This window comes from Rhinolophus sinicus, linkage group LG06, assembly GCF_036562045.2.
Source record: "Rhinolophus sinicus isolate RSC01 linkage group LG06, ASM3656204v1, whole genome shotgun sequence".
Lineage (NCBI taxonomy): Eukaryota > Metazoa > Chordata > Mammalia > Chiroptera > Rhinolophidae > Rhinolophus > Rhinolophus sinicus.
This window is the reverse complement of record NC_133756.1, coordinates 55,655,352-55,673,182: the sequence shown is the minus strand read 5'-3', so window position 1 is coordinate 55,673,182 and position 17,831 is coordinate 55,655,352. Positions and strand designations below refer to the sequence as shown.

The 17,831-nt window shown below is 34.8% G+C and overlaps 1 protein-coding gene across 14 annotated transcripts in view; it reads left to right on the top strand.

Moving 5' to 3' along the window:
- Positions 1-17,831, top strand: part of ARHGAP29 (Rho GTPase activating protein 29) — a 72,425-nt gene that overhangs the window by 29,788 nt on the left and 24,806 nt on the right. For all 14 annotated transcript variants that reach the window (XM_019752570.2, XM_019752550.2, XM_019752577.2 and 11 more), the window contains 9 exons: positions 11,441-11,537; positions 11,894-11,966; positions 14,129-14,177; positions 14,602-14,739; positions 15,574-15,638; positions 16,061-16,171; positions 16,283-16,363; positions 16,574-16,762; positions 17,522-17,659. In XM_019752570.2, the coding sequence (XP_019608129.2) occupies positions 11,441-11,537; positions 11,894-11,966; positions 14,129-14,177; positions 14,602-14,739; positions 15,574-15,638; positions 16,061-16,171; positions 16,283-16,363; positions 16,574-16,762; positions 17,522-17,659 (941 nt within the window). The remainder of the gene's footprint in view (positions 1-11,440; positions 11,538-11,893; positions 11,967-14,128; positions 14,178-14,601; positions 14,740-15,573; positions 15,639-16,060; positions 16,172-16,282; positions 16,364-16,573; positions 16,763-17,521; positions 17,660-17,831) is intronic.

Genomic DNA, 17,831 nt, shown 5'->3' with positions numbered 1-17,831 from the left:
TAGATAGTAAAATTTCCATGCTTGGAAATAGCGACCACAGTGCATTCGATTGTTGTCAGTAGCTATTGTGTTCAGTCAGGATGTCCTGGGGAAGGAGTGTGCCTGTGTGTGGTTGGTGTCCACATTCCAGAAACAGACTGGAAGAAAGTGGCCTCTCAGTTGCCTTGAAGATCTTTTTTCTTTGAGGTAAAGCATATCTTTTTGAATATTGTTTCCCATTATGACTGTCTTTATACCCTTAGGTTTATTGTTAGGGTTTTACTTTTGTGGTGGATGAAATTCAGAAGATTATTTTGTTGGGAAACTTACTCTGTTTCAGTAGGACTTCATGAGACTAGAGATTTGGAAACTTTAAAAATTGTGTTTTCTTTGGTGTAAGTTTGTTTTTAAATAAAACTCCCCCCGCCACTCTTGTTCTTGAGCCCATCTAAAAATATCATTGAAATTCCAAATGAAAAATATTGAGTGACCTTAAAAATTGAGATCAAATCAGAGCTTTATGTCTTTCATTTAATGATTATTTAGTTTTCAAACCCTGGAAAGGCAAGGGAAAGGTAGAAACCATTTATGAATGTCTAATTCTGTGCAATCTGTTTTGCATAAGCTGTCTAATATTTTCCAAAAACCTATAAAGGTACATTTTTATTTCTATTTTAAAGAGGAAAATCATTCTATATTAGGATCAGAAAGCTGTCAGGAATGTGCAGATTGTCTTGTCTTAACCCCTGATTACATTTCAAAAACAAAGGTGACCTGACTTGCTTTGGAGGTCTTAGCTGTCAAATACATTTTGCCAATATACCAAACCATTTCAAAAAACAACATATAAATACAAAGTAACTTTAGAATCAGGGAAGTATAATCTCGTTTGTGCTACTACAGGTTTGAATGCATGAAATCTATGCATTTCTATGCATAATAAGTGAGAAATTGGAATTTTACCTCTTTTTATTTTAAATGTGGAATTTACCTTTTAATAACTTTAAAAGAAAAATCCTTAGCTTTTCCCATTTATTCTAGTACTGATTTGTATTTCCTGTGTCTCCTCCTGTTTCCAAGCAGGAAGTTTAGTCTGACAAAATATTTGCAATATGGTAAGACAGATACAGCCTATTTTTGAAATAAAGACATCTTTAGCCTGCAGTAATTTATTATGTACTTAGTATTTGTGTTTTCATTAGTATTTACAATTATTTTGGTCAATCTTATTTATAATGTAAATTAAAAGGACCCTTTATTTAGATTTTTCATGATCTGTATTTTTTAGGTTTTTCACAATCTGTATTTTACCCTATGTTTAAAAATTGGCAAATTATACTTACAAAATTATAGAAGCCTCCTGTTTTCTTTGTTTTGAAAACTTAATTTTAAAATGGGCAATTCATTTATTCAGTTCATTATGGAAATGGTATAAAACAGATTCAATGGTGAAGTGTCTTTTCTACCTCAGACACTTAGCCACCCATTCCTTTCACTAGATAAACAACAACTGTTACTGGTTTTTGTGTATCTTCTAGAGACATATTACTCATGTATAAGCCAATACTGTATGTTCTCTTTTTACTCTCCTTTTTACACCAGTGGTAGCATTCTGCTTCTTCCTCATTGTTCTGAGTTATCTGAACATAAAGGGTTTCCTTATTCTTTTATTTGTTTTGTTTTTTCAAAGTTGCATGGTTATGCATTATATTGATGTTATATAATATGTTTAACCAGTTTACTACTAATAGATATTCAGATTGTTTCCAGTTTTTTTCTGTTACAAACGATGCTTTAATGAATACCCATGTAAATTCTTAGATGGTAGTTACTGGATCAGAGAGCGTGTGCATTTATATTTTGGATATTGCTGAATGCCCTCTGTAGAGATAATAGTGCTGAAAAGGCCGATTTCCTCCTCCAACTTAGCCAACAAAACTGGTTACCAAGCTTTGTTATCTAGTCTTTGTGTATCTATTTATAGTAAAAATTTGTGTTTCAGTGTAGATTTGATTTGCATTTATGTGGATTGACCCTTTAACCATTTTTTTCTTGATGGTTGGTCTTTTTTTTAGCATTGATTTGTAGAAAGTGTGTATAAGTAAAATTAGCCCTTAGTCTTTGATATAAGTTGCAGATTTTCTTTAGTTTGTTTTTTATCTTTTGATTTGCATGTGACATTTTATTTTTGCATTTAAATTTATCAATCTTCTGTATAGTTTTGGGGTTTTAGGAATTAGGAAGGACTTCTGCTCTAAGATTATAATAGCATTCTCCAGTGTTTTTTCTTCTAACGTTTTCATGGTGCCATTTATTAAATAAGCCTAAAGTATTTATGTGCTTAGCTAATTTATCGAATAATTCATCTTTTCCCCACTGATTTGTGATGCCATCTTTATGATAAATACTAAATTGCCATATATATTTATATCTATTTCTGGACCTTATTCTGTCCCATTGATTTGTTCAGTCTTGTGCCAATACCTGGTAAGGGTAAGCTGCTCTTTCTATTACTCTTTTTGTTCAGGATTTATTTTTTCCATCAGGATTTTTGAATTGGCTTGTCTAGTTTAAAATAATATCGTGGTAGGTTGAGGGTGATTTGAATTAAATTTGTAAATTAAATTAAGGACAATTTATATACTTAACATTTCTATCTGAGAATATAGTATGCATTTTAGTTCAAGTTGTCTTTTGTGTTTCTCAGAAGCAACCAAAAGTTTTCATTTCGTAAATCTTGTAGCTTATTTTACCCCAAGCATTTTTCCCCCTGTGTGAATGGTGAAAATTTTCTTCTATTATATCTTTTAATTCAGTGGTTTTCAAACTGTCACACTTGATTTATGACATCAAGTTAGAAGACTATGACCTACATTTTTAAAATATGAAAAAGAATAGGAAAAAATCAGAATGCAATACTCATATAAAATTTAAGGATGTTACAAAAACTTTATAGGTGCTACATAACTGGTATTTATTATGTATGTATGGTATTTTTGGTCATGATGTGTAATACGTATTTCTTACTGAAGGTTGTGGTCAAAAATGTTTGAAAGTTGCTACTCTAAAAGGTGTATGTATGAAAGCTATTCATGTGATTTCTTAAAGAGGTACTAAATGTATCTTAGTGCTTATTGTTACGATATAATAGGGAATCCAAGAGAGACAATTATTTAAACCTTGAGCAAAATTTTGATGAGGTTTTTGAAAAATGGCTAATAGATGGGAGAGAGTAGAGACAGACACTGATACTCTGATTAGCAGGTTGTTAAATAGTCCAGAATAGAGGTACAATGTGACCTTTTGAACTAAGGCAATAACAGTACTAATGGAAAGGAATAAAAAAATTATTCTAGAGGCATTTTGAAAGCTAAGCTAATGAGCTAAGGGATATATGGAAAAGACTAGGTTTGAGGGACAGAGCAGAAGGGAAGATATTCCGTTTAGTACATGCTGAGATTGCAGTGCTGGTAGGTAAAGACTGGGAAGTAGGAGAAGGGATATATCAAACAGACCATGGGAAATGTGGGTCTGGGGGCTCAGAGGTTAAAACTAGACAGATAGTTTAAGGATTCATTCCCTTAAAGGTACGAAAGTGAATGAGTTTCTATGGAGATAATGAATAGAGAAGAAAGTCAATACCATGTTTCTCCCAAAATAAGACCTAGCCGTACTGTCAGCTCTAATGTGTCTTTTAGAGCAAAAATTAATATAAGACCCACTCTTATATTATATTATACTCGGTCTCATATTATATTAAGACCGGGTCTTATATTACTTTTTGCTCCAAAAGACGCATTAGAGCTGATGGTCCGGCTAGGTCTTATTTTCGGGGAAACATGGTATAAGAAATGAAGGCTCAGTGGGAATGACTGTATGAAGTACAAATTGCCTACAGATGAATATAGAACATGAAGATGCTCATGTTTACTGATTACGAAACACTGTACTCTAGGTGCTTTACATTTATTTTCTCAGAAAAAATTGAAGTTAGGTAATATATTTAGAGTAACACAGAAGTGGTAGAGGTCACATATTTGAACTCAAGTCTAAAACTCTGAAGCCTTACTTATTTTAGCTACTATAGCACATTGCTTCTAAGAGAGCAGAATACTTCAAGATGGAAAGGGATAGTTAAAATTTGTAGTAATAATAGCTGACATTATTGTGGATGTACTTACTGTATGCCAGAAACTGTTAAGCTCTTTACGTAGATTATCCCATTAATCTTCACAGCAAATTTTTGAGGTTAATACTATTTTTGTATCAGCTCTCTTGCAGATAATGAAGCTGAAATAGAGAAGTTTGTCCAAGGTTGCATATGTATTAAGTGGTAGAGATGTTGAGAGTTACAGAATGGTCAAGTAGGAAGAAAACTTAGAAGAAAATAGGCCTCCAAGTCTGACTAATAGGAGCTTTTGTTGATGGTGTTGTTCAGTGGTATTGAGTGAAACTAATAGCTAACCTTTATTGAGCATTTTCTATGTAACAGGCTCTGTTCTGAGTTCATTCAATCTTCACAACATTTCTCAAAAAACACATTATTCCCATTCTATAAACGGAAAAACTGAAGCAAATAGAGTTGTTACTTAACCTAATAAGAGACAGAGTTAGGATTTAACTTAGGCAGACTGGCCTCAAAACCCATCCAGTATTCAGGCATCAGCAAACTACCAGTGGGATAAATCTGCCTGCTGGCTGTTTTTGTAAATAATTTTATTGGAACACAGCCACTCGTATTTGTTTGTGTGTCTTTGTATCTCATTTGTTTATGTATGGCTCCTTTAGGCAGAGTTGAATAGTTGCAACAGACTGTATGGTCTGAAAAGTCTAAAATATTTACTATCTAGCCCTTCACATAAAACGTTTTCCAACCCCTGATAATCATTAAAATGGATCAAAAGCCAAATCCTGGTGAATTCAGTCATGACCAATTTATAGAGGTTTGATAGTAAAGAAATGTTAAATTAGATTGAGTGGTAGCTTTAAGAAGAAATATGGTAAAATGAAAATTTTTTCGAGAACTCAAGTTGGCAGAGTGGATAAATGCTGTACTCGCCTCCTCCCATGACCACATCAAAATTACAATCAAACTACAGAACAGCCATCATTAAGAACTGCCTAAAGTCTAGCTGAACCGAAGTCCCACAACTAAGGACATATAGAAGAAGCCACATCGAGACTGGTAGGAGGGGCAGAGACACGGAACAGGCTGGTCCCACACCTGCATGTGACCGTTAAAAGTCAAGAGGCATATCTCAGCTGCGAAGGTTCCCCCTGGAGCAGTGAAGGGTCCCAGCCTTGCACCAGGCTCCCTAGACCAGGGTTCCAGTGCCAAGGAGAGAAGTACCCATCATTTTTGGCTGTGAAAACCAGCAGAGACTGTGAGTGAGAGAGACGGAAGGGGGCTGCAGTCCCAGGTGTTCCTCTGAAAGGGCCTGTGCATGAACTTACTTGCTGACCGACTTACTCAGTCTGAGCTCCCACATGGGCACAGGCTCGAGGGGCAACAGGGACAGGCAGGGAGGAACTGAGTTGTCTGGCTTCAGGGCCAGGCTGGAGGGGTGGCTTTCTTCCAAACAGAAGTGTTAGTAGAATCCATTGTTTCTTTGTTGAGTCCTCCTCCATCCTGGTGTGCAGATGCAGGCAGCCACCTTATCTGAGTCTCTATCAAACTGGCTAACACTGTTCATCCCACCCTGATGGTTTCGTGTCCCTGCCCACCCAACTTTTGCATGCACCCAAGCCACTTACAGTGGCTTTCCATACAAACGGCCTCTCTTGGCTCATGCTGTGGACTTTCCTAAAATCTCTCAAAGGTTCACAAACCCCCAAACAAAGAACATCTGGCTTCAGCTTGCCCTGTACCCCTTGCTGAGCAGCCCTAAGCCCAGCACTAGAGGCAGCCAGCCTTAGTTCATGGTCTGGCCTTTCAAGGCACCTCCAAGCTCAGCGCAGAAGGCGGCCACCTGTGTATTACTTTGTGGTTCATGACAGATGGCCTTGGGCAGGGCACAGGCTGCAGCTGAATTTGACTTGTGGCGGGGCCCTTACCAGGAGGCCATGGGGCTAACACACCCAGCTTCAGACTGAAATGGAACATCACAGGGCTGCATCTGAGGACAACACACCCAGAGAGCAGACTGGGCAGGCACCAGAGCCCTGCTAAAGCGAATCCTGCTCCATAGGGTCAGCCCCTGCACAGCAGCTCCTCCACTGTAGGCATGGAGAGTTCTCACAGCCAATCAGCCCACAGTCCCTCTTATGGATGCGCAAACAGCAACCAAGTCTCAACTACAACAGGAAGGCACACACAGCCCACACAAGGGACACTCAGGTGACCAGGAAGACTGCACCACTTGCCCCTGTAAGACACCTACTACATAAGGCCACTCTGCTAAGATTGGGAGACATAGCAGCCCTACCTAATACACGGAAGCAAACACAGGGAAGGAGCCAAAATGGGGAGACAAATATGTCCCAAATGAAAGAACAGAACAAAGCTCCAGAAAATGAACTAGACAAAATGGGGCAAAGAAACCACCAGAGACAAAGTTCAAAACAATGGTTATAAGGATAGTCAAGGAACTTAGTGAGAAGTCCAACAAAAAGATAACGAGCATAAAAAAGGACGTAGAAACCATTAAAAAAGACCAGTGAAGGATACAATACAATAACTGAAGAATACAATAACTGAAATGAAGAACACACTAGAAAGAATTACCAGCAGACTAGATGAAGCAGAGGATCGAATCAACAAGGTAGCAGAAAACACCCAAACTGAACAGCAAAAAGAAAAAAGAATCCAAAAAAAATAAATAAATAAGGATAGTTTAAGAGACCTCTAGGACAACATCAAGCATAACAACTTTCACATCATAGGGGTACCAGAAGGAGAAGAAAAAGCAAGGGATTCAGAATGTATTTCAAGAAATTATGACAGAAAACTTCCCTAAGCTGATGAAGGAAATAGACATACAAGTCCAGGAAGTGCAGAGTCCCAACCAAGATGAACCCAAAGAGGCCCACACCAAGGCATATTATAATTAAAATGCCAAAGGTTAAAGACAAAAAGAATCTTAAAAGCAGCAAGAGAAAAACAATCACCTACAAGGGACCTCTCATAAGACTGTCAGCTGATTTCTCAACAGAAACTTTACAGGCCAAAAGGGATTGGCAGGAAATGTTCAAAGTTGTGAAAACCAAGGACCTACAACCAAGATTACGCTAACCAGCAAAGTTATCATTGAGAATCAAAGGACAGATAAAGAGCTTCCCAGACAAGAAAAAGCTAAAGGGGTTAATCATCACCAAACCAGTATTATAAGGACTCTCAAAGGGACTTCTTCAAGATGAAAAAAAAAAAAAAGATCAAAAATATGAATAATAAAATGGCAATAGCTACATATCTCTCAATAATCACTTTAAATGTAAATGGATTAAATGCTCCAATCAAAAGGTATAAGGTGCCTGAACTGATAAGAAAACAAGACCCGTACATATGCTGCTTGCAAAAGACTCACTTCAGATCAAAAGACACACACAGACTGAAAGGGGAAGAAGACATTTCATGAAAATCGAAATGAAATGAAAGAAAGAGAAAACTGTGGTAGCAAAATTTATACTGACAAAATAGACATTAAAACAGTCTATAACGAGACAGAGAAGGACCCAGTAATCTGACTTCTGGGTAATTACCTGAAGAAACCCAAAATACTACTTTGATGGGACCTGTGCATTTGTGTTTGTTGCAGCATTGTTTGCAATAGCCAACATGTAGAGGCAGCCTAGTGGTACACACACACACACTCACACAGGAATATTGTGAGGCCTCAAAAGGGAATGAGATCTTGACATCTGCAGTGGCATGGATGAACCTGGAGGGTGTGTCCTGAGTGTGAAGTATGTCAGACAGAGACGGATGCAATGTGATTTCACTTATAATTGGAATCTAAAGAACAAAAGAGACAAACAAAACAAACAACCTTATAGATACAAGACTATTTTGATGGTTGCTAGATAGGAGGGTGGTTGGGGGAGCAGGTGAAAAAGGGGAAGGGATTAAGTACAAATTGGTTGTTAGAAAGTAGTCACAGGGATGTAGGGGACAGCATAAGGAATATGGTCAATAACATTGTCATAACTGTGTATGGTGTCAGATGGGTACTAGATTTATCAGGTGATAGATGGGAGGGGGTTGGGGAGCAGGGCGAAAAAGGTGAAGCCATTAAGAAGTACAGATTGGTAGTTACAAAATAGTCATGGGGATGTAAAGTAAAAGGTAGAGAATATCGTCAATAATATGGTAATAACTATGTATGGTACCAGGTGGGTACTAGACTAGTCATGGAGATTATTCTTAAATTATATAAATATCTGTTATGCTGCACACCTGAAATTAATATAATACTGAGTGTCAACTGTAATTGAAAAATTTTAAAAGGGAGGAAAAGGTGCAAGGGAATAAGAGGTTCAAATTTTCAAGTATAAAACAAGTCATGGGGATGTAATGTACAGCATAGGGAATATAGTCAATAATAGTGTAATAACGTGCGGTGACATGGGCATGTAAATGGTGAATAACTGTGGTGTACACCTGAAACTAATATAATATTGTATGTAAGTTATATTTTAATAAAAATCTTTAACAAAATTTCCAATTGGGAAAGATTTGAGTATGTTAATAGCTTAAGAAAAGAAAAAGTCAATTGAATGGGAGATAGTGAAGCTATGAGGGACGAGTAACGGTGGTGAAGGGTTGTGGAGAATGCAGGAGATAGTGGGAAGATTTGTTATTGGAAAGGAGGCAGATTTTTCTTTGGAGCGGTGAGCAGGAGGAAAAACAGAGAAAGGATGTTAGAAATATAGGGCTGTTTTGAAATGGAGGCAAGGGCCGTAATAGGAATTTTCATTAGATGGCTGTAACTTCATTCAAGTAGGAATGGAGGTAAGGGAGGAAGATGGTTCGAATAATTGTCTTCTCGCTGCTCACAATTATTTTTTCAATCTCCCAGTCATGTTTTGTTCTACGAAAAAATATATTCATAGGAAAGAAAGAGGAATAATAGAATTTTGAATAGTGTTATAAAATATATATTAAGTCTAACAGGTTAAAGTTTGGAAATAGGAGTAGGCTTTACATTTTTGCTGGTATTACATTATAAATTACTATTTAGAGTCTACTTTCCAATGAGATTTTAAAAACAGCTTTCTTGAGGAGTAATTGACATACAATAAACTGTACATATTTAAAGGGTACAATATTACATATTTAAAGGGTACAATTTGATCAATTTTGATATTCATATTCTTATGAAACCATAAAAATCCAGATAACACATGTCCCTTTGTAATCTCTCCCCTTCTGTGCCTCCCTTCCCCCCCTTTTCATCAATTTTGATAAGTTGTGTTTTCATTTTCATTCTGTTCAAAATACTTTCTAATTTTCCTTTTCTTCTTTGACCCATGTGTTATTTAGAACTGTATTGTTTTAATTTTTCTACTATTGGGGGATTTTCCAGAGACCTTTCTGTTACTTCTAATTTAATTACATTTAATTACAGAACATATTGTGCATGATTTGAATCCTTTTAAACCCATTGACATGTGTTTTATGGCCAGTAATGTGGTAAATATTCACTGTGCACTTGAAAAGATCATGTATTTTGCTGTTATTAGGTGGAGTGTTCTGTAATTATCCATTTGGTCAAGATAGCTGGTAGTATTAAAATCTTCCATATCCTTACTGATTTTCTGTCTGTGTGTTATGTTAGTTATTGAGAAGGGTTATTGAAATCTCTGGCTGTAACAGAATTTGTTTATTTCATTGCAGTAATGTTAGGTTTTTCTTCATGCAGTTTGAAGTTTTTATTGGGTGCATAATGTATAGGATTGTTCTATCCTCCTGATAGATTGACTCCATCATTACAAAATGACCTTCTTTATCCCAGGTAGTTTCGTTTGCTCAGAAATCTACTTTGTGTGATATTAGGCAGTAAGCTGGGGCAGTTGTCGGGTTTACCATGTTTGTTTCTTGTCTGTCAGGATTCTTGTCCTTTGTTGCCTCATAGCCAGTGTCTTGAAAACTGTTGTTTCATATATTTTGTACGGGTTCCCTTTAGTATTTCACGCAGAAGTATAAGCCTGTTTTTTCATCTTGGCCAGAGCAGAAGTCCAAAAATATTTTTAAAATTAGTTATGGTGCTTCTTAAGTTTTTCTTTTTGTTTGCATCAGGGATACTTAAAAGAATCTGATGAAAGGTATAGACCTTAGCCCTTAAATCTACAAAGGTTTATGCACATGAAGTCTTGGTTGCAATTTTACGAGGTTTACCAGTTTGAGGTTTAATTCATCCCTGCTTAGGAATCCTTGCTTTCCAGCAAGCATTTTCAACCTTATTTGCACATTAGAATCACCTGGGAGAGCTTTTTAACAAATATCTAGACCTGTGAAATCTGAATCTTTGGTGGTAGGATCCAGACTTTGTTTTCAAATCTCTCCAGGTAATTCTAACGTGCAGCCAAGCTTAAGAACGACTCTGTTTTAAGGCAAAGGATGGCATCCTTTCTACTTGGTTTCTCTACCTTCCCTTTGTTGGCCAGGATCCTAGGGAGTGGGAAATGCAGGGAGCCAGTGGCTCCTTAAACTCAACCTGAGTAGAATTGGGTTACTTTTTAAAAATTGCCTTTAAAATACTACCTTCAGAATTTGTCTTGGTAAATTGTATCTGATTTTTAACGAAGGTGCATACAGAGAAGTTACAGTAAGAAACCTTTTTCAGTTATGTTTTGCAATTTGTTTTAACAAAATGCAAAATGTTAGAATATCTCTATGCTAAATAAAAGACAGCTATCTAATTAACATGGACCTCAGAGCCCAAGAGCCTATAAGAAATAAGGCTATAAATAAATAGGAATTTAAATTTTCTAAAGCATTGGGTGATTTTTATGTGATATGCTTTGTATATAGGTTTTATGCTATGTCAAATGTATATATGACTTCAATTACTGGTAATTCATAGTGAAAAATATACTTCATTTTGACTTAAGTGAGCCACAGTGTGTTTAGCTGTTTAAAATAAAATGCCGTAAAGCAATAAACAAGAGAAAATAGAACAGAGCACTCTTAATGAGAGAAGTCTGGTGGAACATGGACTCTGGGACTCCAAGACTGATTGATTTCACATTGAGTCACTTCTTCGATGTGTCACATTATGTAATGCATGTAGTTAGTAGTCAGTTTGGAATGCCAGCTACTTTTATGCAAGCTGATTTCTTTTGTATGATTTCTTTAATGAAAAACTTGAACATCATATCCATTTTGTGTATTAAGCTGTTCAGTTTCTGAATCTTCTATTGCTTCTTTAAGTAACAGTGGATTTTTAAGAGATTAAATGACTTTATATAAATCTAGTTTAAAACATATTCTTCCTCACTTATTGTAACCAAACTTTCCTCATAGCTGTGAACTTCACAGAAGTTAATGAAGAAAACAAAAACGATCTCTTCAGAGAAGTGTTTTCTTCCATTGAAACGTTGGCCTTCACCTTTGGGAATATGTAAGTAGAGGACAGTCATTTAAAGAAATTTGGGCTTAGGTTTCTCAGTGAGCGTATGTCACACAATTCAGTAAATAACAAGTAAATTGTTAACCAATATAAAATATTATCACAACTTTGGAAAAGCTACATTCTGTGTTGTTTTTCTACTGCAGGTGTCTTTATAGCTGTTTAGAAGCATCATTTATTTACAAATGACTATGTGGTTTATGTGAATAGATTCCTAGGAGTTTATTTCTAAGGGTCTTACAGAAAAAGCATTTATTTTAGATGACATGTTGAATGTAAAGCCTATGACAGAGCAATGTAATGACTTGTCTTTTTATTTCTGGGTTTTTTTTAACCTCCCTGGATAGCCTGACAAATTTCCTTATGGGAGATGTGGGCAATGATTCATTATTGCGACTGCCAGTTTCTCGGGAAAGTAAGGTAGGCCAAGTGTGAAAGCAAAACTTTAATATTTTTAACTTAATATTTCAATAATTTCCTAATCTTAATCTCAGCATTACTCTTTGATAGTTTTGAGTTTAGCAAGAAAAACTGATCAGTTCATTTCAAATACGATCATTTATGGTCAGTTTCTGGAGGAAAATTTTGATTGTACTTTTTAAGTGGAACTATCACTTAAATGAACATGTCCATTAATTGTATAGTATCTTATATAATGAATCTATATGTTATGTGGTCTAAAATTTTAGTAAGTAATTCTTAACCATTTTTCCCTCCTGACCTTGTCATGGATGTTAAAGACTGGTGGAAACCTAGAAAAATAATGCAAGAAGTAAAAACGGTATTCATCTTTTCTCACATCCCACAGTTTGTTTGTTACAATGGAACATTATTAACAGGCTGTAGGTCTTAATTCTCTTAAGAACATCCCTTTAAGTATTCAGAGGGTTGGGGTTTTGATTCCCAAATGGAAGCAAAATTGCTATGAAATAATAATAGAACACGAGGAATATATGCAAAATATTGCTTTACAGATTTATAGTACTAGTGATATTTTCGTTTAAATTTTTTCACCAAATGCAAGATACGTAAACAAACCGTATTAGGGACATATATTGGTCCTTTACTTTTAAGCATGATCAAATCCAAAAATGATTTCAACAAATATTTGGAATTGTGCCTAGTACTTGTATTATATCAGAATAATATAAAAACTTGAGGTCTTTCTTAAAATGTTACAAAATGTGAATGACTACTTAAGGCATTTGTTATGTGTACTACATTACTGAGAAAAAAATTTGACTATTTCTAATGTCATGCATTGATGACTCATTGAGGATAGTGTATAAACCTTATCAGAATGATGAATAATTTTAAGATCTTTAAATATTTTGCTATCATTCAGGATTTTCCCTCAGTGATATCTTTTCAAACTTGCTGCTAATTCAGAAGATGTAATAAAAATTATATTTATGTGACAAGGCTCTGAACAATTTAAATTTTAGGTGTGAATCATATTTCCTGTTCCTGTACATCTATTGTGCACATGTATTATACTCATTCTTAATAGGAAAATATCTTTTCCTTTCTTTTTCTTTTTGCACCTAGTTTTCCTGTTTGCAATTTTTAATTTAACCTAGAGATTGAAATAAAGTCCACAATATAATACTGCTAATAAAATAAAATTACTTCGTTTGATGAAGAGTTTTGAAAAATACTTTAAAAACAGTAGTTGCCATTTATGTAATAGTGCTTATTGTGTACTGTGTACTGTGTGAAGCCTACATCATCTCAATTCTTAAAATGGCTTTATGAAAATAGTCTAATTATCCCCATTTTACAGATGGGCAAACCAAAGCTAAGTGAGCTGAAATATGTAGCCCAATGTCAGCTAATAAGTGATAGATCTGGACTTCAAACCCAGGCCTCTTTGATTTCTTTTGCATTGAATCCCTTCATTCTCCGTATTGTCCAATTAAATAGATCAAATGTGTTTGAGATCTCACAATTTTGATAGATAATGTTTTCCTGTATTGTCTAATAAAGTAGCCTCTTGCCACATGTAATTCTTTAAATTTAAATTAATTAAAACAAATAAAATTAAAAGTTCACTTTTCATTTACATTAGATACCTTTCAAATGCTCAAACAACTACATGTAGCTAGAAACTACCTTAGTAGACGGTGCAGATATAGAATATTTACATCATCATAGAAAGTTCTGTGCTAAGCTCTCTGATAGGCTTTCAGACAAAATGCTTATCATATAATAAAATGGGAAGAGATGGCTGGAAGAGACAGGTCTTTGTCTTCTATTTAGATTGCTTCTGTAACTTCCTGGCTGATATTTTCGAGATTGCAGAATTTAAAGTTTTGAATAGATTCATTAATGTTAACTAATGCTGTTAGTAAATAATGAGGTTATTCATTCTTGGACCTTGAGAACTGCTGTTGTAAAAAGCTATATCATTCTTATAAAATGTTCTGGCATTTGAACAGAGTTCTCAAGTACTTTGAGTTCTAAATACTTGAAATTCTTTAGCAGGAATTATGTCAGAGTAACAAATTAGAGTGAAAAATTCTGAAGCAAAGATCTGTTACCTTCTGCTCTAATCTTAAATTTGTTTTCTTCTATGTTGTAAGTCTTTTGAAAATGTTTCTGTGGAATCAGTGGACTCATCCAATGAAAAAGGTAATGCTTAAGGTACTTTAAACTTTTGTCAACTTTTTGCAGTTATTTTTGATAAATGTTTTGCATCTCTTCTTGCTTAGTAAACTAATGTATTCATTTTAGCTTAAACTGATATGTAAAGTTTACATATAAGACTTAAGGAAAAAAAACACCTGCTAGAATAGATAATGTGGTGATAGAGACTAATCAAGAATTGTGTATGGCTTGTTTCTTGATAAATAATAGTAGAAATGCACATTAAGATCAGAAATATAATTTGAAACCATTTTAAGTTTAAACTATGACCCTTTAATTTCTAAACTTGTTGCTTGTATTTTTCTTTAACCAGTTTTCATTGAAGAGCATTGTAGGATTTGAATGCTTTTTTGCTTAGAGTTACGTGATCATATTTAATATATAGTTACCTTAATATTTTTATTTTCAGGAAATTTTTCTCCTGTAGAACTAGACAGCATGCTGTTAAAGAACACTGACTGTATAGAATTGGCTTTGTCGTATGCTAAAACATGGTCAAAATATACCAAGAACATAGTGTCATGGGTTGAAAAAAAGCTTAACTTAGGTAAGTGGCCCTTTGGGGCATCTGATTAACTTTGGAGTGTAAGAACTAAGTTGTTGCAATTCATTTTGTACAGACTATGAGTAATATAATTACAAATTAGTAGCTGTTTCTTTGTAGTAAATAAAATTATTGTCCATTTTCCCTTTTTGAAATAGGAAAGACTCTTTTTACAATAAATGTACTTATTGGACATTACTGTAGGGCAACCAACTAATATAATAGTATACTGTCTTTGCCTTTAAGGAAGTCATGCTCCAGTGGGTAAAAAGAAATGCAATTAGATAATATGGTAAAAGGAGATAAAAGCAACAATAGGTGTATGAGCTAATATTTTCCCAGGGTTTATGTTTGACAGAATGCTTTCACATCCATTATCTCATTTAATCCATACTAAAACCCTAGGAAGTAGGCAAGACAAGAATTATTATCCCCATTTTACAGCTGAGGCAAACAAAATGCTTGACATTAGATCATAGGTTTGTCTAAGATCATAGCAATAACTGGAAGAATATAGAATTTACCCAAAGCCTGTCTCTTTCTACTCCATTATTTGTTATTAATAAGGAATGCCCACCAGGATCACCTGAATAGCCTTATAAAGGGATAGTACACAAACCTAGGTCCCATCCCCCAGAGGTGAGGTCCAAGCAAGTATTTTGGAAGTTTCCCAGTTGATTTTGGCAAACACTGATGATGAAGAATCACAGCATCATATCGCGATGTGGACTAGTATTTGTGATCACGTTTTACTTTGGGAATTACAAATAATTTTAGAGTATGGAAGGGGAAAAATAAGTTAATTTTCTCTTCTGATGCCTTCTTTCACATTTTCAGAATTGGAGTCCACTAGAAATATTGTCAAGTTGGCAGAGGCCACTAGAACTAGCATTGAACTAGAGGTAAGTTGTTCAGTGAACTACTAGGGTTCTATACCAAGGGATTATTCAGATGCGCTCCTTATTGTGCCTTGCAAAATCAGAACGTTTCAATTACTATAGGAAAGACTTAAATGCTAAACTTTTTATTAACAAAATAAAATTCTTTTAAATTTGCCTGGATACCCATTATGAAAAAAACTAGGAAATTCACAATTTTATACAAATGTTGCTTATCTTGTTAGCTACTAATTTTGCTAACTAGTTTATAATTAATTATAATGAATTTTCTTCAGTATTTTTCCATAGTCATATTTATGACTAGTCATTTAAAAAAAAAAAAGGTCTAAACTTAAAATTCTCTTTTTAAAGAAAGTGGAGTGGAGGGGTCTAGAACTCTAGTGCCATTTCTATTGGAAAATTTATTGTTCAATTTTAAATTCCAGGAATTTATGCCACTGCAGTCTCTGTTTACCAATGCTCTTCTTAATGATATAGAGAGCAGTCAGCTTTTACAACAAACAATTACAGCTCTGCAAGCAAACAAATTTGTACAGGTAAAAATTTATATGCACAATACACATTTTTTTGACAACATACCTTTAGAAAACAGCTTTTTTTCTTTCTTTCTTTTTTTAAAGTAACCCCCCTCCTTTTTTTTAAAACAGCCTCTACTTGGGAGGAAAAATGAAATGGAGAAACAAAGGAAGGAAATAAAAGAACTTTGGAAACAGGAACAAAATAAAATGGTTAGTATTATAATGGAGTTTTATCTACTTATCTATGAACATCTAAAATCATCTGCAGTATATATTAGCATCTACCCTGGGAAGATGCATATCTTACTCTGTAGTTCTTCTAAAATGCTCTGTTAACCATCTTGCTGAATATGCTAAAGAAACGTGTACATTAGGGTTTCTTTCTTATTCTGTATTTAATAATACTCTTTTTCTGTGTAGCTCGAAACAGAGACTGCTCTGAAAAAGGCAAAATTGTCATGCACGCAACGTCAAGAAGAGTATGAAAAAGCAAAATCTTCCATGATTCGTGCAGAAGAGGAGCATCTGAGCTCAAGTGGTGGATTAGTGAAAAATCTCAACAAGCAGCTAGAAAAAAAGCGAAGGCTGGAAGAGGAGGCTCTTCAAAAAGTAATGATCTTATTTTGTTATTTGCAAGTTGAATTAGCAATGATCTGCTAAAGCTTTGGTTCTCAAACTTTACTATGTGTCAGGATCAGCTGGAAGGCTTGTTGAAACAGATTGCTGGGCCTCACCCCCCGACTTTCTGATGAGCCCCAGACAACTTACATTTCTAACAAGTTCCTAGGTGATGCTTCTGCTGGGGTTGGTGGGGACCCACACTTTGAGAACCGCTATGCCAAGAGACTTTTGTCTGTCTTTCAAGTTTTGGGGTTCATTTGTGAGAGAAATATCTTAGAGAAGCCAGCAGTTTAATATTTTTGACTTTATTATTTAGAAAGTTCATCTGTTAGGCAACTATTTGTACATGTGTACTAATTCCAGTACCAGATAGCAAGGCTAGGCTGAAGCTTTTTATTATTTATGAAATTTAATTTGATAAACAGATTAAGAAGATTATATAGAAAATGGTAAATGTACTTAGCAAATGCTGTTAAATAGAAGTGAACATTTATGTAATAGGCAAACAATATGCTAATTGTAAGTCGTACTTTACGGTCCATTATAGTCAGGTGCCCTTGAGTCACTGGCCAAAACAGATTATTTGTTATCTTTAGAAATATTGTATTTAAGACATAGAATATTTCAGAATTTTTGTGCATAAAGGCTTTTTAATTATTTAAATTCAGCTTTACTGCAATAAGCATTTGTTTTAAAATATAGATTCTAGTGATTAGTGTTATTTTTGTGTGTGTGATATTCTTGAAGGTAGAAGAAGCAAATGAACTCTACAAAATTTGTGTGACAAATGTTGAAGAAAGACGAAATGATCTAGAAAATACAAAAAGAGAAATTTTAACACAACTCCGGAAACTTGTTTTCCAGTGTGATCTTACCCTTAAAGCTGTAAGTAATTTCTTTAGTACTTTGAAAACAAGAGGGAAAAAAAAGTTTACATATCTGCAGAAGGGAGAGGGATGCTTGATGAGTCATGATTATTATGAGATTTAATTTCTAAGATTAATGGAACACTTAGAGTTTGAAAATTGACTTTCAGTTTTCAATAGATGATTTCTTT